General features: G+C 44.3%; 1 protein-coding gene across 8 annotated transcripts in view; it reads left to right on the top strand.

Moving 5' to 3' along the window:
• Cit (citron rho-interacting serine/threonine kinase) overlaps positions 1 to 22908 on the top strand; it is a 226811-nt gene that overhangs the window by 48038 nt on the left and 155865 nt on the right. For all 8 annotated transcript variants that reach the window (XM_045132089.1, XM_045132091.1, XM_045132093.1 and 5 more), the window contains 2 exons: positions 3827 to 4030; positions 9744 to 9897. In XM_045132089.1, coding sequence (XP_044988024.1) covers positions 3827 to 4030; positions 9744 to 9897 — 358 coding nt within the window. The remainder of the gene's footprint in view (positions 1 to 3826; positions 4031 to 9743; positions 9898 to 22908) is intronic.

Consider the following 22908-nt stretch of genomic DNA (forward strand, 5'->3'; position numbering starts at 1 on the left):
CCCTCATTACACACACTTGAGAATGTGGCATCTCTCTTCTCCCTGTGCTGTTAGAGCCAGAATGTATAGGTAGGTAAGAAGAAATTTTCAGCTTTTTTTTTTGTTATTTTTTTTTATTTTGTTTATCTGAGGTAGGGTCTCGCTCTAGCCTAGGCTGACCTGGAGTTCACTATGTAGTCTCAGGGTGACCTCAAACTCATGGTGATCCTCCTACCTCCTGAGTGCTGGGACTAAAGGCTTGTGCCACCATGCCCGGCTTCAGCATTGTTTTTTTAATTTTATTTATTTATTTGACAGAGAGAAAGAGGAAGAGAGAGAATGGGCATGCCAGAGCCTCCAGCCACTGAAAATGAACTCCAGACGCATTTGCCACCTTGTGCATCTGGCTAACATTTGTACTGGGGAATAGAACCTGGGTCCTTTGGCTTTGCAGGCAAACGTCTTAGCCGCTAAGCCATCCCTCCAGCCCTTCAGCATTGTTTTAAACCTAAAAGTCCCTTTTGTTACACAAGAGGGATAATTTGCAATACGGACCAAGTGTGTCTATAAGATTAGAAATACCTTGTTTCATAGTTTTGATTACTTGTGGAGGGCTAAACGTGTTTCTTTTGGATAGGATGTTTTTAGGCCTAAATTAGATTCTGTACGTAAACTTTATCATGAAAATATAATCTGAACGTACTGTGTGCCACCCCCAAGTCCATCCATCCTTTTCCCTACCCCTCCCACGTAGTGTGTCACATGCTGGATGTTTGTGACTTGTAGGTAAGTTGAGATTTTCTAGTGCCCGCGGTCACTCAGGATACGCCTTTGTACACCTCTGTATTTCTGTTCTTTTTTTTTTTTTTTTTTGGTTTTTCGAGGTAGGGTCTCACTCTGGTCCAGGCTGACCTGGAATTAACTCTGTCATCTCAGGGTGGCCTTGAACTCATGGCAATCCTCCTACCTCTGCCTCCCGAGTGCTGGGATTAAAGGCGTGCACCACCATGCCTGGCTCCTGCTCTTTTTTTTTTTTTTTTTTTTTTTAGTCAGCAGGCGCCCATGCCTAGTGCCCTTAAGACCTGCCCTGTGGCTTAGGCCTCCCACTTCACCTTGTTCAAATCTCTGAAAATGACAGACCAAGAGCAATTCCAACTTGTCTCTTTTGGCGCTCACGCAGCCAGTTGTAAATGGAACGTAAATTAGTGTATTCTATGCACGTGGTAATTATCCTCGAAGCAGTTGGAAACCCAGAGGCAACAGTCCTATTTGGATTTATGTAGGATGAAAAGATCTGATTTCTTTTCCATGACAGGAACAACATCATGTGAATTCTTTTCTTTTCTTTTTTTTTTTTTTTTTGAGGTATGGTCTCACTCTAGCCCAGGCTGACCTGGAATTCACTATGTAGTCTCAGGGTGGCCTGGAACTCATGGTCATCCTCTTACCTCTGTCTCCTGAGCGCTGAGATAAAATTATGTAACACCATACCCACGCGCTTGCTCTCTCTCTCTCCCTCCCTTTTTAAATTTTTATTTATTTGCAAGCAGAGAGAGAGAAAAGAGAAAGAAAGAGAATGGGCACACCAGGGCCTCCAACCACTGCAAACGAACTCCAGATGCATACACCACCTTGTATATCTGGCTTTATGTGGGCGCTAGTGGATTGAACCCAGGTTGTTAGGCTTTTCAGGCAAATGTCCTAAGTGTTGAGCCATCTCTCCTGATCCAACAATAGGTTTTTTTTTTTGATTTTCAAGGTTGGGTCTAACTCTAGCCCAGATTCACCTGGAATTCACTATGTAGTCTCAGACTGCCTGGAACTTAAAGTGACCCTCCTACCTCAGCCTCCCATGTGCCACATACAGTATCTTCTTTAAACACCCCCTTTTCTCTCAATGCCCAGTTAAAGCAAAGCAAATAGAGGTTTTTTTTTTTTGTTTGTTTTTTTTTTAAGGCAAACCCAAGAGATTGGCCTTGAAAAAACTTACTTATTTGAGCTGGGCGTGGTGGTGCACACCTTTAATCCCAGCACTTGGGAGGCAGAGGTAGGTAGGAGGATTGCCATGAGTTCGAGGCCATCCTGAGACAACGTAGTGAATTCCAGGTCAGCCTGAGCTAGTGAGACCCTACCTTGAAAAAAACAAAAAAAAATTATTTTATTTTTATTTTAGAGAGAGAGAGAGAGAGAATTGATGTACCAGGGCTTCAGCCATTGCAGTCGAACTCCAGCTGCTTGTACCACCTAGTGGGCATGTGTGACCTTGTGCTTGCCTCACCTTTGTGCATCTGGCTTATGCCGGATCTGGGGAGAGATCGAACTCAGGCCCTTACTTTGCAGGCAAGTACCTTAACTGCTAAGCCGTCTCTCCAGTCCAAACTGACTTTTGGGAAGTCCACTCAAAGGGTGGACTACCTGCCCTCAGGTCCCTGTGCTCCCTTTCTCAGGGGTACTTTCCATCCTTTTGTGAGGAGAGGGTTCTGCATCACGGACCTGCTGACCCGAGAGAAGGGCCACTGCAGCGTGACAGGACAAGCGAGCTGCGCAGTGCCTGTCTCCAGCCAGGCCTCGGCTTTGTTGGGTAGGAATGGTGCACCACTGTCCTCTGACCTTGCATTTCAAGGCTCAGCAAAGCTGCAGGGCGGTTTTGAAGATCAAAGGGTTTTCTTGTTGGGCTCCCTGGCAAGGGGTAGGAGTGAAGGGCAGGAAACCCTTCAGGAAATAAGGGCATCCAAACACTAAAACAGTCAGAAGGACAGATTCTTAGAAGAGGACAGTCCTTGTAAAGGGATGCCCTGAGCTTTATTGAAAGACTTCCTACAGCGTCTTGATCTGTCTTTGCCAAGGGCAGTGTTTGTCTCTATTGGATCAGGGAGCCCCGGATTCCTGAACAGTACGGGGGAGGGGGGACCATCAGGGCAAGAGTTGGGAGTGAGGAAGATGCACTCAGTACCACCCAGCCCGGCTGCAGGTTATTTACCTTGCTGGTGGGCTGAGGGTGGAGCGTGGATGCGACGTGCCTTTGTGCTATGGTACGTTAGCTAGACGCCAGTTTTTCAGCAGTGGTATGTTAATCATAGATACACTGTTGCGCTTGTTATCATTTTGCTATGTTTGTTTGTTTTGAGGTCGGGTCTCACTATAGCCCAGGCTGACCTGGAATTCACTATGGAGTCTCAGGGTGCCTCGAACTCACGGCAATCCTCCTACCTCTGCCTCCCAAGTGCTAGGATTAAAGGCGTGTGCTACCACACCCGGTCCCCCTTTTGTTTTTAAGTAAAAGAAGTTCTTTTGGGCTGCAGAGATGGCTCGTCATATGAAGTTGCTTGCTTTCAAAGCCTGCTAGCTTAGGGTTCTGTTCCCCAGTATCCACGTAAAGCCAGATGCACAAAGTGGTACAAATTTATCTGGCATTTGTTTGCAGTGGCAAGAGACCCTGGTGCATCCATACATGCACATATACACACAAAGGAACAAACAAGCAAACAAATGAAGTCCTCTTGAACAAGGACTGTAGTGCAGGGTTGGAACACAGTTGCCTAGCATGTGGAAGGCCCCCAGTTCAATCCCCAGCACTGCAGAGAAGTACTAGGAAACACCTGTGCCGTTCCAGCTATCACTGCACCATCACCGAGTCTTACCAGCTTGTCTCATTGCATTATGATCTTTTCTTTTCCTTTTAAGCACAACATCTACACTCCCTGACACTGTGCCACTTGACTGAAGGTTTAAGTGCCTAGGAGAACAGTGATCAGTGGCACGTCAGCTCAGGTCTGACGTGGCTGCCGGCTCTCCACTTGTAGGTCATCGAGAGCTCACTGTGTCTGTTTCATTTATGTGTTTCTAGGTGGATGCCAAGCTCCCGATCGGGACCCCAGATTACATGGCCCCTGAGGTGCTTACTGTGATGAATGGGGACGGAAGAGGCTCCTACAGTCTAGACTGTGACTGGTGGTCGGTGGGGGTGGTTGCTTACGAGATGGTTTATGGGAGAACCCCATTCACGGAGGGGACTTCCGCCCGGACCTTCAATAACATCATGAATTTCCAGGTAAAGGGTCATGAGCAGTTGAAACAATATTGAGAAATGCCATTTTATAAATTGTGCAGATGAATTTGTACATGGAAGCCAGTATAGTCCTCTCTTTGTGTCAAAAGCTATGCTAAACACTTTTTTTCACTATAGGGCCGTTGGATCTCAGCTGTCAGTAAGGGAAGGCTATGGCATTATAGCACTAAAAATGAAAACTGCTGCCATTTTCATGTGATTTCTTTAAAAAAAATGTTTTTTTTAAAATAATATATTTATTTTTGAGAGAGAGAGAGATTGAGAGAGGATGGGTGTGTTAAGGGCCTTTAGCCACTGCAAATGAATTCCAGATGCATGTTCCACCATGGGTCATGGGGAATTGAACCTGGGACCTTTGGCTTTGCAGTCAAGCGCCTTAATCACTAAACCATCCCTCTTGCCCTTTTTATTTATTTGAGAGAGAAGGAAAGAGAGAGAAAGTGAGAGAATGGGTGCGCCAGGGCCTCCAGCCATTGCCAACAAACTCTACATGTATGCACCCCTTTGTGCATCTGGCTTTGTGGGTAGTGGGGAATCAAGCTAGGGTCCTTCAGCTTTTCAGGCAAGTACCTTAACCACGGAGCCATCTCTTCAGCTCCTGATGGGATGTTTTACTGATTGTAACATGCGTCTTGATTTTTTCCTATGTTAAATGTGCCTCAGTGTTCATGTTAGAACTGATGAACTAGTGCTTGCTACTACCTCAGTTCATCCTAAAACAACGCTGAGATGTAGGCAGTTTTGTTTCCACAGGTGGAGAAACCAAAGCATATGAGAGGTTAAATGCTTAAATCAAAGTATTACAGGTGTGTGTATGGCGGCGGGGGGGGGGTAGGCTGGAGAGATGGCTTAGCAGGTTAGGCATTTGCCTAGGAAGCCTAAGGACCCAGATTCGATTTCCCCAGTACCCACATAAACCAATTGCACAAGAGGGCACATGCCTCTGAAGTTCATTTGCAGTGCCTAGAGGCCCTGATGCACCCATTCTCTCTATCTGCCTCTTTCTCTCGCTTTCAAAATAAATCAATAAATAAAATTAAAAAAAAAATGCAGGTGGGCTAGGAAGATGGCTCAGTGGTTAAGTGTGCTTGCTACACTCTCATGAGGACCTGAGTTAAATCCTTAGCACTTGTGTAGAAAGCCAGGCATAGGGCTGGAGAGATGGCTTAGCAGTTAAAACACTTGTCTGCAGAGCTGAAGGACCCAGGTTCAATTCCCCAGGACCCACGTAAGCCAGATGCACATGGCACATGCATCTGGAGTTTGTGTGCAGTGGCTGGATGTGCTGACGTGCTCATTTTCTCCCTCCCTCTTTTCTCTCTTAAATAAATAAATATTTAAAAAAAATAGAGTCAGGTATAGTTGCACATGCCTGTAACTCCAGTGCTGAGTGGGGTAGAGACACAAGGATCTCTGAGCTCCCTAGTCAGTCAGTCTAATTGAGAAATTGAGATTCAGGTTCACTGAGAGACTGTGTCGGGAAGATACAATGTCATGGTGAATGAGGAGAACAACTGATGTCTTCCTCTCTGGTCACCTCATGCATATGCATGAGGTCATGCATCTGCATATGCCACACATGTGCACACACAACACATGTATTACACATACACCACCTCCACACACACAAATATAGTCTTGCTCTGAACTCCATACTCTTGATTTCACACTGTATATACTGCCTCTTAGTGCCAGCTATCAATCTATAATAAAATAAAATATGAAGTATATTAGAATTGTAGTAATATATACAAAGTAAAACTATTTTCATGTAAGTATAGTTTGTACTCTATTAAGTCTGTTTCTTTTCCTTTTTTTCTCCTGAGGTAGGGCTGAGCTGGAATTCACTATGTAGTCTCAGACTCCCCTCAAAATCACAGTGATCTACTACCTCTGCCTCACGAGTGGTGGCATCAAAGGCGAACACCACCTGCCTGGCCATTTATATATGTATTTTTCATCATGTATGTGTGTGCTGTGCATGAGTGTGTTCATGTGTGTGGGTGCATAACTTGTGAGTAGTGGCACCTAGAGATGTGTAGAGGCCAGGTGACAACCACACCTCATTGGCCTGAGCTCACCAATTAGGATAGACTGACTAACCAATGAGCTCCAGGGACCTTTCTGTCTCCATCTCCGCAGCACTTGGATTACAGGCACGTGCCACCATTCCTGGCCTTTTTTTTGTGGGGATAGAACTCAAGCCCTCATGCTTCAAAGGCAAACACCTTACTACTGAGATATTCTGAGATATTTCTCTAGCCCCTAAACACATTTTCTTTTATTATTATTATTATTATTATTATTATTATTATTATTATTATTAATTTATTTATTTGAGAGCAACAGACAGAGAAAGAGACAAAGAGAGGGAGAGAGAGAATGTGGGTGTGCCAGGGCCCCTAGCCACTGCGAATGAGCTCCAGATGCATGCGCCCCCTTGTGCATCTGGCTAATGTGGGTCCTGGGGAATCGAGCCTTGAACCGGGGTCCTTAGGCTTCACAGGCAAGCGCTTAACTTCTAAGCCATTGCTCCAGCTCCCTTAAATGCACTTTCTTAAAGATATGATAAACATATGTCTTTTAGTTTCAACCAAAAGAAGAAAGAACTCTTTCCTAAGTTTTTTTTTTTTTATCTTACCCAGTTTTCATCTTCCTGGAATGGTTCATGCATATATTTTTGTAAGTGTGTGTGGTGTGCTGTATTATGTGTGGCGTACGCACATGTGTGTGCATTTGGAGGCCAGAGGAGAGCTTCGGGGGCTTTTTCTCTTGCTCATCTGTGTACTTCCTTGAGATGGGCTCTCTCTCAACCTGGAGGTGCTATTTTTTGGCCAGCAAGCCCCAGTGATTCTTTGATTCCTTCCCTTGCCCCTCACTGAGCTTACATATGTGGGTGTCCATGCCCAGGTGGGTTTTTTGTTTGTTTTTGTTTTGCCTTTTGAGGTAGGGTCTCACTTTGATTCAGGCTGACCTGGAATTCACTATGTAGTTTTAGGGTCTCAACCTCACTGCAGTCCTCCTCCCTCTGCCTCCCATGTGCTGGGACTAAAGACATGCGCCACCACGCCCGGCTCTAGGTGGTTTTTTTTTTTTGCATTCAGAGAGAGACTGTGTGTGTGTAGAGGGAGAGAGAGAGAGAGAGAATGAATATGAATATGGGTGTGCCAGGGCCTTCAGCCAGATGCCTGTACCACCTTGTGCTTCTGGCTTACATGGGTACTGGGGAATTGAACCTTGACCCTTTGGCTTTGCAGGCAAATGCCTTAACTGCCAAGCCATTTCTCTAGCCTCCAGGTTTTTAAAAAATCTTTTTTTCATTTAATTTATTAGAGGAAAAGAGAGAGATAGAGAGGGAGAATGGGTATGCCAGGGGCTCCAGCCACTGCAAACAAACTATAGTCACATGTGTTTCCTTGTGCCTCTGGTTTATATGGGCACTGGGGAATTGAACCTGGATCTCTAGGCTTTGCAGGCAACCACTTGAACTGCTAACCCATCTCTCCGGCCCAAGTTTTTTTTTTTTTTTTTTTTTTTGTTCGTTTGCTTGTTTTCTTTTTCTTTAACTTTTTTATTGACAGGTTACGTAATTATAGACAATAAACCATGATAAATTCCCTCTTCACCCCTACTTTCCCCCTTACAAATTCACCCTCCACCACATCTCTTCTCACTCACAACTAGTCTCTCTCTTTATTTATTTTTCTTTATTTGAGAGAGAGAGAGAGAAATAGGCAGGGGAAGAGAGGTAGAGAGAGAATGGGTGTGCCAGGGCCTCCAGCCACTGAAAATGAACTTCAGATGTATGTGCTCCCTTGAGCATCTGGCTTATGTGGGTCCTAAGGAATCAAACCTGGGTCCTTTGGCTTTGTAGGCAAGTGCCTTAATCCCAAGCCATCTCTCCAGCCCCTGTTTTATTTATGTCACCATCTTGTCCTATTATGAAGGTTTTGTGTAGGTAGTGCCAGGCGCTGTGAAGTCATGGATATTGAGGCCAAATTGTGTCAGAAAGTCTTACTCTTTTCTGACTTTTACATTCTTTCTGCCACCCCTTCCGCAATGGACACTAAGCCTTGGAAGATGTGATAGAGATGTCTCAGTGCTGAGCACTCCTCTGTCACTTCTTAGCACTGTGTTGCTTTTTCCAGTCATCCCGGACATCATTGCTACCTGAAAAGAGAAGCTTCTTCTTTTTTTCTTTTTTTTTTTTTTGAGGTAGGGTCTCACTCTAGCCCAGGCTGATTTGGAATTAACTATGTAGTCTCAGGGTGGCCTTGACCTCACTGAAATCCTCCTACCTCTGCCTCCTGAGTGCTGGGACTAAAGGAGTATGCTACCATGCCCGGCTAAGAGAAGCTTCTTTAACCAAAAGTTAGAGTAGCATTAATATATGGCTATGAACATTAAGAGAAGTGTTTATGGGGCAGTTTGGTAAGCATACTATATGCATTTAGCCAGACAGCAGCAGGCACTACTCCCCTAGGGCTCATGACCCATGCTCAGCGTTTTACATGGGTTTCTGAGGAGTTGAACTCGTGTTGTCTTGGCCCCTCCTAGTTCCTCATGCTTCAGTGGCAAGTGTTTTTAACTACTGAGTCCCAGCCCCATGTTTTTTTAATTAATTATTTTTTGGTTTTTCAAGGTAGGGTCTTACTCTAGTCCAGGCTGACCTGAAGTTCACTATGTAGTCTCAGGCTGTCCTTGAACTCACAGCAATCCTCCTACCTTTGCCTCCTGAGTGCTGGGATTAAAGGCGTGTGTCACCATACCCGGCTTAATTTTAATTTTAAAAACTATTTAATCCTTTGCAAGCAGAGAGATAGAGAATGAATATGGGTGTTCCAAGGCCTTAGCCACTGCAAATGAACTCTGGATGCATATACCACCCTGTGTATGGCTTAAGTGGATACTAGGGAATTGAACCTGGGTTCCTAGGCCTCAGAAGCAAGTGCCTTAACTGCTAAGCCATCTCTCTCCAGCCTTCCATTTTTTTTTTTTAAATATATATACAGACATTGTTACAGAGTCTTCTCTTGCATTGAAATTTCCCCTTATGTAACTCTGGGGGCTAATTTATTTCCTCTATGACTTCACTCATTCCCTAATTCACTCATTCAGTTTAGTCTTGAGCAGACTGCACCAGGTACTGTTGGGCAGCAGGTTGGCAGTGATGAGCAAGGCAGGAGCCCCCTCTGCTTCTGTCCCTTCATCACCACTCAGAAACAATAGTATATTGTGTCAGTGCAGAACCCAAGCCCAAGCTGGATGTGGTGCCTCAGGCCTGTTATCCCAGCATCGGGCAGGTGGAGGCAGCGGCATCCGGAGTTGAAGGTTAACATCAGCACAGTTCTGGGCCAAGAGAGAACAACGTGACATGTCCAGGGAGCTTTAAATAGCTCCTCACTGCTGGACAGCACAGGGAGAGATGGGGAACACACGAGATCCGACGGGAGAGGGAGCAGAGGTCAAGCCAAGAAGAATATTGAACCCCTTACAAAGGAACTCGGCCTATTGATGTGAACAGGCCATTTATTTTAGGAACATGCCTTTGGTCTGAAGTTAAGAGGGCACAAAACTTTCTTCTTTAAAAGAAAAGAAAATGAGAAAAGAACTTGCATATATGAGAAATACCTTCTTTGGAACATAAATTGAATCGTTGCTCGGAAATAATTATTTTATTTTTTTTCTGGAACAGCGGTTTTTGAAGTTTCCTGATGACCCCAAAGTTAGCCGTGAGTTCCGTGATCTGATTCAAAGTTTGCTGTGTGGCCAGAAGGAGAGACTGAAGTTCGAGGGCCTCTGTTGCCACACCTTCTTCTCCAAAATTGACTGGAATGACATCCGGAATGGTAAGGAGAGCTTGGTCCTCAAATTTGGGGTGGAGATGTGTGTATACATATGTATGTATTCGGGGCAATCCAAAATTTCTCTGGTCCACAGACGCTGGTGCAAATGCCATAAACCAAAGCTTTAGTTATTTCCAGGAGTGGAAAGGAGCAATGACGTGGCTGTCTTTGAATAATAATTCTGCTTGGAAATCATTTGCACAGGAGAGGGTCACTTAATCACACCCCATGTTTATGCGGCCATTAGAAAATTTCTTGGAAATTAGAGGCACAGGTTGGTGGAATTCGAAGTCTGTTCCTTGGTTTGACAGTTTCTTTCCCTGGAGGAAACCTGGCCCTCCTTATTTCATTCACAGATTAGGGAGCACCAAACACTGAAATGAGGCAACACGCCCAGGCTGCGCTGCTAATGGCCAAGCCTGCGAGAGAACCATCAACACCTGGCTGTGGTGCATCTTTCGTTTGTCTCCCTGCAGTGTCTTTGCTCATAAGTCTGTAAAATCTGTAATGCCTTCATACAGTGGGCCTGGTCAACACCTCCCTGTGTAATTAGCTAGTGTAACTTGAGTCAATTTGTTAAGAACAAAGGCCTTTATTATCAGCAAAACCAAAAAGCTTGCATTTTATTTTTCTTCTCACGAATTAGATGAAAAATTTTTTTGCTTTGTTTTTTTTTTTAAATGACCTTTTTTTTAAAAAAAAAAATATTTTTAGCATGTTGTTGATTGAATGTGACCCCATGCCCTAGCCCAATGATCAGCCTGGATTAGAAGCCAGCGGGAAAGCAGTTATAGTCTGGTTGAGTGTGTTTATTCTTGGTGATGACGGGAGGTGGGGAAGCTGTTTTTAGGTGTCAAAACCAAGCTGCTAATTGGAGCCATGTTGTAATTACAGGTTGAGCCTCCCTAATCAAAAAAAAAAAAAAAAAAAATCCAAAATGCTTTAAAATGGAAACTTTCTGAGTAGCAACATTGATGCCTCCAAGTGGAAAATTCCACATCTGCCCTCATGAGGGGTTGCATTAAAGATATTATATAAAATCATCTTCAGGTGATGTGTGTAGGCGTAGGCAAGATGCAAATGAGTTTTATGCTTTCACTCCATTTCCCGAGGTATCTCATTATATCTAGATGCAAACATTCCAAACTTTGAGAAAAATCCCGAAATCCAAAACACCTCTAGCTTCAAGCATTTCGGATGAGGGGACGCCCAGACTATAATTAGCCTCCTGCGCCATAAGCCAAGGTGTGAGTGTGGACAGGATCCAGCTTTTGATCAGTAGAAAGAAATTTTGATGGCTTCATTATCTTCTGCTGAAATATTTCTGTAGATTTCATTTCTGTAAATCCTTTTATTCTATACGTTAGCTTTCTCTTGCTGTGATAAAATGCCAGAGAAAAGCAATTTATCTGGAGGAAAGGTTTATTTGGTTCATGGTTTCAGCTTAGGGTCATTTGACCCCCGTTACTTTGGGCTTGTGCCGACACTGTGCATCACAGTGGGAGCGCGTGGCAAGGAGGCCTGCTCACTTCATGGTGGCTGTAAGGAAAAAGACGGGAATGGATTTGTGTCTCAATACCCCCCCTTTTTTTTCTTGGTTTTTTGAAGTAGGGCTTCACTCAAGCCTAGGTTAACCTGGAATTCACTCTGTAGTCTTAGGGTGGCCTCGAACTCATGGTGATCCTCCTACCTCTGCCTCCCAAGTGCTGGGATTAAAGGAGTGTGCCTCTACACCTGGCCCAACATCCCCTTTGAGGCCACCTAGTGACCTAGTTTCCTCATACTTGGCCCCACATCCTTTTAAAAAAGAAAGGACTGTATTTATTTGAGAGAGAGAAAGAGGCACATAGAGCGAGAGAGACTGGGGTTGCCAGGGCCTCTAGCCAACTGCAAGTGAACCCCAGACGCATGCGCCACTTTGTACATCTAGCTTTACATGGGTACTGGGGGATTGAATCTGGGTCCTCAGGTATCACAGGCAAGCATCTTAACTGCTAATCATCTCTCCAGCCCTTGGCCCTATTTCTTAGAAGTTCTACCTGTTCCCAGTAGTGCCATAGTCTAGTGACCACGCTTTCAACACATGGTCTTTGGAAAAGAGACAGAACTCTGGTTTGCTTTTTTTTTTTTTTTAATAATTTTCCAAAAAAAATTATTTTTATTTATTTATTTGAGAAAGGGAGCAGGGTGGGAGGAGAGGGAGAGAATGGGCACACCAGGGCCTCTAGCCACTGTAAATGAACTCCTGACACATGTGCCACCTTGTGTATCTGGCTTATGTGGATCCTGGGGACTCGAACCTGGGTCCTTTGGCTTTGCAGGCGAGCACCTTAACTGTTAAATCATTTCTCCAGACATTGGTTGGCTTTTTGAGTGTTTAGACAAGAGCTCCAAATTTCTCAGGTTCAGACTTTTCAATTGGTAATATATTTTCATTGCATTCTTTCTGTCATACTTTCAAAAAGATCAGATAAAATATCCTTTAGATGCCCGAGAAGTACTTAATCTTTTTTTTTTTTTTTTTTTTGCCTGTTTGTCTTACTTCTTCAACATTCATGTTTTTATGCGTGAGTAAACAATACATTTCCACTTAGGTAATACATTTCCACTTGGTAAGTAAGTCAGGCAATGGTGGTTAACTATATCTTGTGTTTTAGTGAACGTTTTGAAAAATACTTATTTATTTGAGAGAGGTGGAGAGAGAAATTGAATGGGCATGCTGGGCCTCCTGCCAATGCAAATAAACTACAGATGTGTGTGTCACTTTGTGTTTCTAGCTTTATGTGGGTCCTGGGGAATTGAACCTAGGCCATCAGGCTTTGCAAGAAGGCACTTTAAACTGCTGAGCCGTTTCTTTAGCCCTGTTTCAGTAAACTTTGATATTGTTTTATTATATTAGAGCTTGCTGTTAGCATATCCTAGGGACATTGGTTTTAGGGCATCCGCCCCCCCCCAAAGAAAGCTGAGGAAGTTTAAGTTTCTGTTTATGTAAAGTGGCATATACTTTGCATATAATCTATATACAACCTCATGTATACTTTAAAGTGTTTCTAGATAATTTACATGCTAATTGGAGGTAAATGTTCTACAAATAGTTCTATTGTCTAGGGAATAATGACATGAACAAGTATCTGTACTTGTTCAGTATAGATGCGGTTTTTTTTCTCAAGCATTTTTAAAATTTAATTTATTTATTTGAGAGAGAGAGGGAGAGAAATAGGCAGGGGGAGAGAGACAGAGAGAATGGGCACGCCAGGGCTTCCAGCCACTGTAGACGAACTCCAGATGCATGCGCCCCCTTGTGCATCTAGCTTACATGGTTCCTTGGAAATCGCACCTGGGTTCTTTGGCTTTGCAAACAAGTACCTTAACCGCTAAGCCATCTCTCTAGCCCCCAAGCATTTTATTTACTTATTTTTTTGGTTTTTTGAGGTAGAGTCTCACTGTAGCCCAGGCTGACCTGGAATTCACTATGTAGTCTCAAGATGGTGGCCTTGAACTCTTTGACGATCCTCCCACGGAGCTCTGCCTCCTAAGTGCTAGAATGAAAGGTATGTGCCACCAAACCCTCTCCTGCTACTGCAAACAGACTCCAGGCTCATGTGCCACCTTGTACATCTGGCTTGTGTGGGTCCTGGGGAATCAAACCTGGGCCTTTGGGCTTTACAAGCAAGTACCTTAACTGCTAAGCCATCTCTCTAGCCCAAGATCCATCATTTTGAAGGTTGTCATCCTCTTGGAAATGAGATGACTTTGTGATGGGTCCCTATCAACTTGGACACAGTCTTTGCATTTGATTCAGCATGCTATTTGTAGATATCTGCTCAGTGTCCCTGATTCCATCCTCCAGTAGGTCAGGAGATTCTACTCACCAAGTTGAATCCCATTTCTTAAAAACCTTGATTTTTATTTTTTTGGTTTTTCAAGGTAGGGTCTCAGTCTAGCCCAGGCTGACCTGGAATTCACTCTGCAGTCTCAGGGTGGCCTCGAACTCACAGGGATCCTCCTACCTCTGCCTCCCGAGTGCTGGGATTAAAGGTGTATGTCACCCTGTCCGGCACCTCTGTGGTTTTTATTGATTGCCAATGCCCAGTGTGGTTAGTGGCTTGGAGGACTCACAAAATAAACTTACTTAATTTTTAAAACTTTTAATAAGCTTTTTCTTTTGCACCATTAAGATTTATAGAAAAGTTGCAAAGATTGTGCAGGTGTCAACATGTGCCCTTCACTGATGTTAACACCTCTGGTTTGCACAACTAAGTGTCTTGTTTATCAAACCTAAGACAAGTAGGTTTTACATTACTATCAACGAAACTTCCGACTTGTCTGAGATTTTGCCAGTTTTCTAGTTTAGGTCTCTCTTCTGTCCCAAAAATGAATCCAGGGTACCACATTGCAATTAAGGTGCTGGTATTGATGGTTTAGTCCAGGCCTGGCTACTTGTAGATCTTAGCTGGGGCTCTGGTCCTCATGCTGTTCATGTCCTACCCTGGTGGCTCCTGACTGCACAGAGAAGAGAGAGATGGTGTTATTGTCAGTGTCTCCTTGCAGATGTCTGTGGGTTTCCTTGTACGTTTGCAGCCGTCAGCACAGGGTTTTGTGAGTGAGAACCTTGCTAAGCCCCATGCCATTTGAGCCGCTTTCTGACTAGGTGTCTAACATAAATTATGCCTTTGTCCCGTCCCGTTTTTCATAAACACATGTGGAGTGACTTTCCTTTGATCCAGAGCACTCAGGTTTTTCAAGTTCATGGTTGTTGTTTCAATGCCTTATGATTCCGGGCTGTGGAGTATTTCCACTTGCCAAACAACCTGAGATTGTCCCTTGATGAAAGCCACATTAGCCTCTCTGCTGTTTTCACCCCTAATTCTTCTGTTTCTTGTTGTAGCCAATGAAAGGAAGTACTGCTTAACACAGCAGGTAATAATCTTCTGAAACTCATTATCTCAAGAGGTGGTCCTGGCAGGATATAGAAATGCAATTTAAGAAGGGTCTGGGTGAATTTATGAATGACAGAAGTGGGAGTGGCCACTGAGAGAAGTTAGGCCTTGCCTTGGCTTTGACCCTGAGGTCAGGCAGAGCTTCTGTATGCACCCCCCCCCCCATTCTATCCCTCCATGTTGTTATGGGCAGCAGCGTTTGAACCAGGGGCATGACCCAGTTCAGTGAAGAGTTACTGCCACTGTCACCAGGCACCCAGTATTATGTTATTTCGTTGCCAGCTTCATGGAAAGTTGGGTGTTCAACTGCTTATTATGATGGTTATTTAAGGGCCGCTCTCCAACTTTCAGTAGGGGGCTTCTTGAGTACACCAGCTCCCCTCCCCCCTGCCTGCTATGTGAGTCCAGTGCTTCTTATGCTGAGCTGGATTCTGGTTCTAACCAGCCTGATTTTTCTAGACTTCTAGAAGCCAAGCCTTTTGGAGTTATGTCCACCTTACCTGACAACTCCTAACTGTTGTTGTCAGTGGGGACTTTTTTTTTTTTAAGGTAGGGTCTCACTTTAGCCCAGACTGACCTAGAACTCACTCTATAGTCTCAGGCTAGCCTTGAACTCATGGCGATCCTCCTACCTCTGCTTTCCGAGTGCTGGAATTAAAGGTGTGCGCTACCATGCCCGGCCAAGTTTTTATTTATTTATTTTTTCTTTTGAGGTAGGGTCTCACTCTAGCTCAGGCTGACCTGGAATTCAGTATGTAGTCTCAGGCTGTCCTTAGACTCATGGCAATACTCCTACCTCCGCCTCCCAAGTGCTGGGATTAAAGGCGTGTGTCACCACGCCTGGCCCCTGGCAATGTTTTATTGCTTGATGTCTTCTTGGATCACGTCTTGTTAAATGTCTTCCCCCTCCGCACCCCCAGGGGAATCTGCACACCTACGCCTTTCATCCAAGACAGCCACGTGTCAATGGCTAGAAAAATGGATTGCCGGTGTGTGTGTGTGTGGGGGGGGGTGGGCTTACTTGAGTATTTATGACTAGTGCTCAGGGCTTACTTGAGTATTTATGACTAGTGCTCAGGAGAACTTGTATTGTCTGTTAATCCTCCTAACATGGGCTTTTTTTTTTCTTTTGAGTTATCCTTTCAGTGTTTTCAATAAGATATAGTTCTTGCCAAATTGTCTTATTTTTCAGGGCCTTAGCATTTGTTAGCAGAGCACACATCTTGTTTCAGTGCAGGAGTGACTCAGTGGTGATCCCATGCTGATGACACATGGAGACAGTCCCTTTCTGGATAGGTGTCGCCTTTTGTTGCTGCTCATTATTTGTTCCCTTGGTGGTTGATTGGTAGACATTAAGTGCATGATCTTGTGGGTGGTTGATAAACCTGGGGATGGCAACCTTTGCTTTACAGGAGGAAGGATTCTGTGCTTACCCATCCCTTGGTGACTTTCTCTCTCTCTTTAAATTTATTTTTTATTTATTTATTGGGAGGGGGTGTTGTTGGGTTTGTCAGGGCCTCCAGCCACTTCAGATGAACTCTAGATGCATGTACCACCTTGTACATCTGGTTTATGTGGGTCCTGGGGAATCGAACCTGGGTCCTTAGGCTTTGCAGGCAAGTGCCTTAACCTCTAAGCCATCTCCTTAGCCCCTTTCTCTTTTTGTGCTGTTTTTTTCTCTTTTTTTGAGGTGATCCTCCTACCTCTACCTCCCAAGTGCTGGGATTAAAAGCATGTGCCACCACACCTGGCTTTTTGTACATTTTTTATTGAGAACTTTAATACATGAGCATGCTATAGTTTGGTCATATTCCCACCCCATTATCCTTTTTTGTCCCCTCCCCCACTTTTATTCCACTGAGGACCCTCCTCTGTTTTGATGTCACATTCCTTTGTCCTCCTCCTCCATGTCAAAGTGTTGATGGTCTCAGAACAGTGCAGGTTTCTGTGAGGGTAATGGCAACCACTGTGAGGTCATGAATGTGCCAGTCTCTTTCTTAAAAATTTCTTTTTGTGTGCAAAAGTAAGCACCATCTACTTCACTGTTTGTTTGTTTTTTTAAATCCAGCTGTTTGGCAGGATAGACAATACTATATCAAGACCATTACTCAACGGCAACTACTGATATGTAAGTCTATCATAGTATACTACTCTAAAACCATTCTGTTGGGTGGGTATAAGAATTTTATATCCATGTTACAGATATGAATAATGTGGTTAACTTGCTCAACATCATATGGCAACCAAGTGAGAAAAATCTGAATTTGGCTTAAGGTCTGTGTAGTTCAAAACCTGTGATCTGGGGTAGAGAGCTGGCTCACCAATTCAGGTGCTTGCCTGCAAAGCCTAACAACCCAGGCTTGATTCTCCAATACCCACATAAATCCAGATGCACAAAGTGGCACCATGCCAGGCCCTCTCATTTTCTCTCTTTACTGGGAAATAAATTAAAAAAATTTTTTTTTTAAGCGGACTAGAGAGATGGGTTAGTGGTTAAGGCACTTGCCTGCAAAGCCAAAGGACCCAGGTTTGATTCCCCAGTATCTATGTAAGCCAGATGCACAAGGGGGCACATGCTTCTGTAGCTTGTTTACAGTGGTTAGAGGCCCTGGCGCACCCATTCTCTCTGTCTCTACTTGCAAATAAATAAATAAATAAAATTAAAAATAAAAAAAATACTTAAAAAAAAGCCGGGCATAGTGGCACACACCTTTAATCCCCAGCCCTCGGGAGGTAGAGGTAGGAACATCACTGAGTTTGAGGCCACCCTGAGACCACATAGTGAATTCCAGGTCAGTCTGGGGTACAGAGTGAGACCCTACCTCGAAAAACCAAAAATAATAATAATAATAATAAATAAAACAAAATAAAAATAACCCCCAAACTTGTGATCTTTCTATAGTCTTATACATACTTAGCTTAAGTAGCTGTTAATGGCAAATAACAAACTGTTATACTAGACATGATTAGAGAGTGGGTTAGTGTATAGGTCTATTTAAGAACTTTTAGGAGCTGGAAAGATGGCTTAACTGTTAAGGCGCTTGCCTGCAAAGCCAAAGAATTCCAGTTTGAGTCTCCAGGACCCACAGAAGCCAGATACACAAGGGGGTGCACGCATCTGGAGTTTGTTTGCAGTGGCTGGAGGTCCTGGCACACCCATTCTCTCTCACAAATAAATACAATATGTTTTTAAAAAAGAACTTTTAGACTTGGGGTACCTTTTAAAATTAAATATCTATAATACACACACACACACATACATACATACATACACACATACACACATATATTTTTAAAAATATGGAGTACTTCACGAATTTACATGTCATGCTGTGCTAATCTTTGTATCATTCAATGAAAGATATTTATATTTGTGAGAAGGTGGGGAGAGACTGAGAAGAGAATGATAATAAGAGTACAGGCATGCCAGGCTTCTAGCCAGCTGCTGCAAACAAATTCCAGAGACACGGGCCATTTTATGCTTCTGGCTTTACCTGGGTACTGGGGAGTTAAACCGGGGTGCGGGCAGGCTTTGCAAGCAAGCACCTTAACTGCTGGGCCATCTCTCTAGCCCCTGTAGCAACTTTTGAACCTGCAAGATTCATTTTGGTATTTGAGCATCCACAGTGTGCTGTGCTGGGTGCTGCAGCTGTCCTGGTGAGCAAATCAGAATGTGTAGTCCTGCCTTCACAGAGCTTCACGTCTAAGACGTGTGTGTGTGTGTGTGTGTGTGTGTGTGTGTGTGTACACACATGTATATATATATATGCACATGTATAAATATGTATATGTATACACACACACACATTTATTTATTGACAACTTCTATACTTATAGACAACAGACCATGGTATTTCCCTCCCCTCCCCCACTTTCCCCTTCATAGCTCTGCTCTGTGTCACATCCCCTCCTTCTCTCCATTAGTCTCTCTTTTAATTTGATGTCATCACCTTTTTCTCCTACTGTGAGGGTCTTGGTATTGCTAGGCACTGTGAGGCCAAATTCTGCCTGGACAGTTGTCTGTAAGGAGTGTTACCCTTTCTTACATTCTTTCTGCCACCTCTTCCGCAATGGACCCTGAGCCTTGGAGGTGTGAGATGTTGCAGTGCTGGACACTCCTCTGTCCCTTCTTCTCAGCACTATGTTGCCTTTTGGGTCATCCCAGAGGTCATTGCCATATGAAAAGAGAAGCTTCACTAACCAGAAGTGAAAGTAGCATTAATATATGAGTATGAACATTAAGTGTAGTGATTTCAGGGCAATTTGGTGAAAGTAATATACGCATTTATCCAGACAAGAGCAGGCTTTATATCCCTAAGGCTCATGACCTCTCCTGCCATAGGCTTTTGATTAGGTTTTCAGTACCAGGCACATATTCCCTCCCATAGAGCGGGCCTCCAGTCCAATTAGAGAGCAGTTGGTGTCCCCCAGAGCAGACATGCCACTGTTGCACTCGTTCAGTCATTTGGCCTGGCTGGCCAGACCTGAGGTTTCCAGTGTCCACTGTTTTCACTGCTGATGATTTCTGTTCTAAGATTTTTTGATGAGAGCTATGTCCTGACTAATGGCCATTCCTCACAGTGGGTTGGAAGCTCCATGCTTTAAGGGTAGATTTGCCCACTGAAGCACATAGGCTTGACTGTCTGTATGTATGTAGTTCTGAGGTAGGGTCAGACTCTCGCCTATACTGGCCTCAGCCTCACAGGAATCCTCCTACCTCTGCCTCCCAAGGGCTGGAACCATACCTGGCAACATATGTGTGATTTTAAGCAAAGCATAAAACATAGACTATGACTTGGAGACCCCCTGATCTATGCCTTTAAAGTTTTTTTTGTTTTGTTTTGTTTTTGTTTTTGTTTTTCGAGCTAGGGTTTCACTCTAGCTCAGGCTGACCTGGAATTCACTATGGAGTCTCAGGGTGGCCTCAAACTCATGATGATCCTCCTACCTCTGCCTACTGAGTGCTGGGATTAAAGGTGTGTGCCACCACGCCCGGCTTCTTTTTTAATATATTTTATGTATTTATTTGAGAGATAGAAAGAGGCAGAGAGAGAGAGAGAGAGAGAGAGAGAGAGAGAGAGAGAGAGAGAGAAAAGGAGAAAATGGACATGCCAGGGCCTCCAGCCACTGCAAACAAACTCCAGACACATGTGCTGTCTTGTGTATCTGGCTTATGTAGGTCCTGCGGAATCGAACTGGGGTCCTTTGGCGTTGCAGGCAAACGCCTTAACCGCCAAACCATTTCTCCTGCACCCCCCCGTCCCCCGCCCTCGGTCTATACAAAAGTGTCCTGATACCTTATTCTTTTTTTTTTTTTTTTAATTTTTTTTTTATTTTTTTAATTTTTTTTTTTTTTTTTTATTTATTTGAGATAGACAGACACAGAGAGAAAGGCAGATAGAAGGAGAGAATGGGCGCGCCAGGGCTTCCAGCCTCTGCAAACGAACTCCAGACGCGTGCGCCCCCTTGTGCATCTGGCTAACGTGGGACCTGGGGAACCGAGCCTCGAACCGGGGTCCTTAGGCTTCACAGGCAAGCGCTTAACCGCTAAGCCATCTCTCCAGCCCATGATACCTTATTCTTTCCGGATCTCAGATCTAGCCTAGAACAAGACAATACTAGATTGATAGCCGCTTCTAAAACCAGAACTTACAAGTGTCAGATGGAGTCGAGAGGACTGTTCTCAGGAACAGGGTCTCAACTTTGCCCTGGTTGACTCTTGGGGCCAGATGATTCTCTGTTGTGAGGCTATCGTGTGCCGCGCAGCATGCTTGACATTGTCCCGGCCTCTGACTGTCTGCAGCTTCTCCTTTCTTTGGCTGTGACAACCACCAGAGACTCCAGACCTTGCTTCCCCGCGGCCCTTGGATGGGGTTGTGGAGCACCACTGCTCACAACTGAGAACCATCAGGACAGAACAGCCCCGTCCTCTTAATTCTTCAAGACTGCTGTTGCTAACGAACAGTGGAGCTGTTACCACAGGGCAGCAGGACTTTTCTACTCTGCGCGCACCGCGGCCGTCACCTGGGAGCTTGTTAGAGCGGGGGCCTCAGTCCCTGGGAGTCACCTGCTGCATCTTAATGAGACCCCCAGGTGAGCCCTGTGCTGCTCTCCCTTTCCAGAGCCGAGGAGGAGGAGGAGGAGGAGGAGGAGGCAGTCCCCGGGTTACTCGCTTTATCTTTGTTCGTCCTCCTCGTTGTGTCTTCTGACATCAGAGGCCGCTTTTTGACTAAGGACTCCCAAAGGGACATAGAACTGCTTAGACATGTTTTCCTCCCAGATAGACTGGATGGTCCTTGTATCCTTCAGGATGCTAGCTTAACCTAATTGTTATCCTGATAGCAAAAAGGCATTTTCATATGTCCCTCAGCCCCCACGTTAGTATTTATTGCTGCATTCACTATTAATTAAGGACAGACTTAAGTGTTCTTTTTTCTTTGTTTTTTTTCAAGATAGGGTCTTGTGACCTCACAGTGCCTGACACTACCTACACAAGACCCTCATAATAGGAGGAAAAGATCATGACATCAAAATAAAAGAGAGACTGATTAAGATGTGGAAGGGGATATGATGGAGAATGGAGTTTCAAAGGGGACAGTGGGGGGAGGGGAGGGTATTACCATGGGATATTGTTTATAATCATGGCAGTTGTTAATTAAAATTTGAAAAAAAAAAGATAGGGTCTTGGTCTAGCCTAAGCTGACCTAGAATTAGTCTTAGGCTGGCCTGGAACTCATAGTGAACCTCTTACCTCAGCCTCCAGAGTGCTGGGTTTAAAGGTGAGCACTACCACGCCGGCCTAAGTGTTCTTACTGCTGTTTCTTATGCAAGTATTATATTGGAACGCCAGTAGGGGAGCGCTTACTCTGTGCCAGGGCTCTGCAAAGTACATGACTGCCCCTGTCTGTTCCTCCCCCTGAGGCAGTTCCTGCCTGTCCCACGGTGCACATGAAGGCCCTGCAGCCTGAAGAGATGAGCTGCTTAGCAAAGATCGCCCGGTCAGTAGTTCTCAAGGGTAGGTGTTGACCTGAGCACTACCTGACTCCGATGTTTCTTCGCTTCTATTTAAGTCTTAATTTTAGACAAAGTCTTACTGTATAGCCTGTGCCGTCTTCAAATTCATTATCTTCCTGCCCAGGGCTGGGTTTGCAGGCATGTGCCACCATGCCCACTTCCTTTGTCTTTGTTTGTTTGAAAACACAATTTGAGTGATATTGAAAGTTCAACAGCAAAACTGTTTCTAACACTATGCCCAGTCCCTCTTTCTCTGAGTTTCTGATACAACTTTCTAAAATATCCTGTGGTAATATAAAAACATTATCAGCCCCTATACTCTTAACAGTATCTTTGTACTGCTTCATAATAACTTAGGAGTTTTTACTGGCAGATACTTTCTTTGAAAATAATAAAGAATAAGTCTTTTTTAAAAAATAATTATTATTAGTAGTATTTTTGGTTTTTTGAGGTAGGATCTCACTCTAGCTCAGGCTGATCTGGAATTCACTCTGTATTCTCAGGGTGGCCTCGAACTCACAGCGATCCTCCTACCTCTGCCTCCCAAGTGCTGGGCTTAAAGGCATGTGCCAACACGCCCGGTTTAATTTATTTATTTGTAAGCAGAGAGATAGAGAGAAGAGAGACCAAGAGAATTGGCATGCCAGGGTTTCAGCCATTGGAATTAAACTCCAAACATGGGCACCACCTTGTGCCTATGTACGACCTTGTGCTTGCGTCACCTTGTGTGTTTGCCTTCTATGGGATCTAGAGAGTCGAAATGGGTCCTTAGGCTTCACAGGCAAATGCCTTAACTGCTAAGCCATCTCCCCAGCCCACCCAGCCCTTTTTATTAAAAAAAAAAGTTTATTTATTTACTTATGAGACAGCAAGTGTGAGAGAGAGAGAGAATGAATGAATGAATGGGTGCTCAAGGAACTCTAATCATTGCAAAACTCCAAACACGTGTCACTATGTGCATGTGGCTTATGTGGACTCTGGGGTGTCATCCTTAGGCTTAGCAGTTAAGGAACTTACCATTTCTCCAGCCCAAGAACAAGTCTTTGTAAGACCTGAAGTG

Source organism: Jaculus jaculus, chromosome 13, assembly GCF_020740685.1.
Source record: "Jaculus jaculus isolate mJacJac1 chromosome 13, mJacJac1.mat.Y.cur, whole genome shotgun sequence".
NCBI classification, from domain to species: domain Eukaryota; kingdom Metazoa; phylum Chordata; class Mammalia; order Rodentia; family Dipodidae; genus Jaculus; species Jaculus jaculus.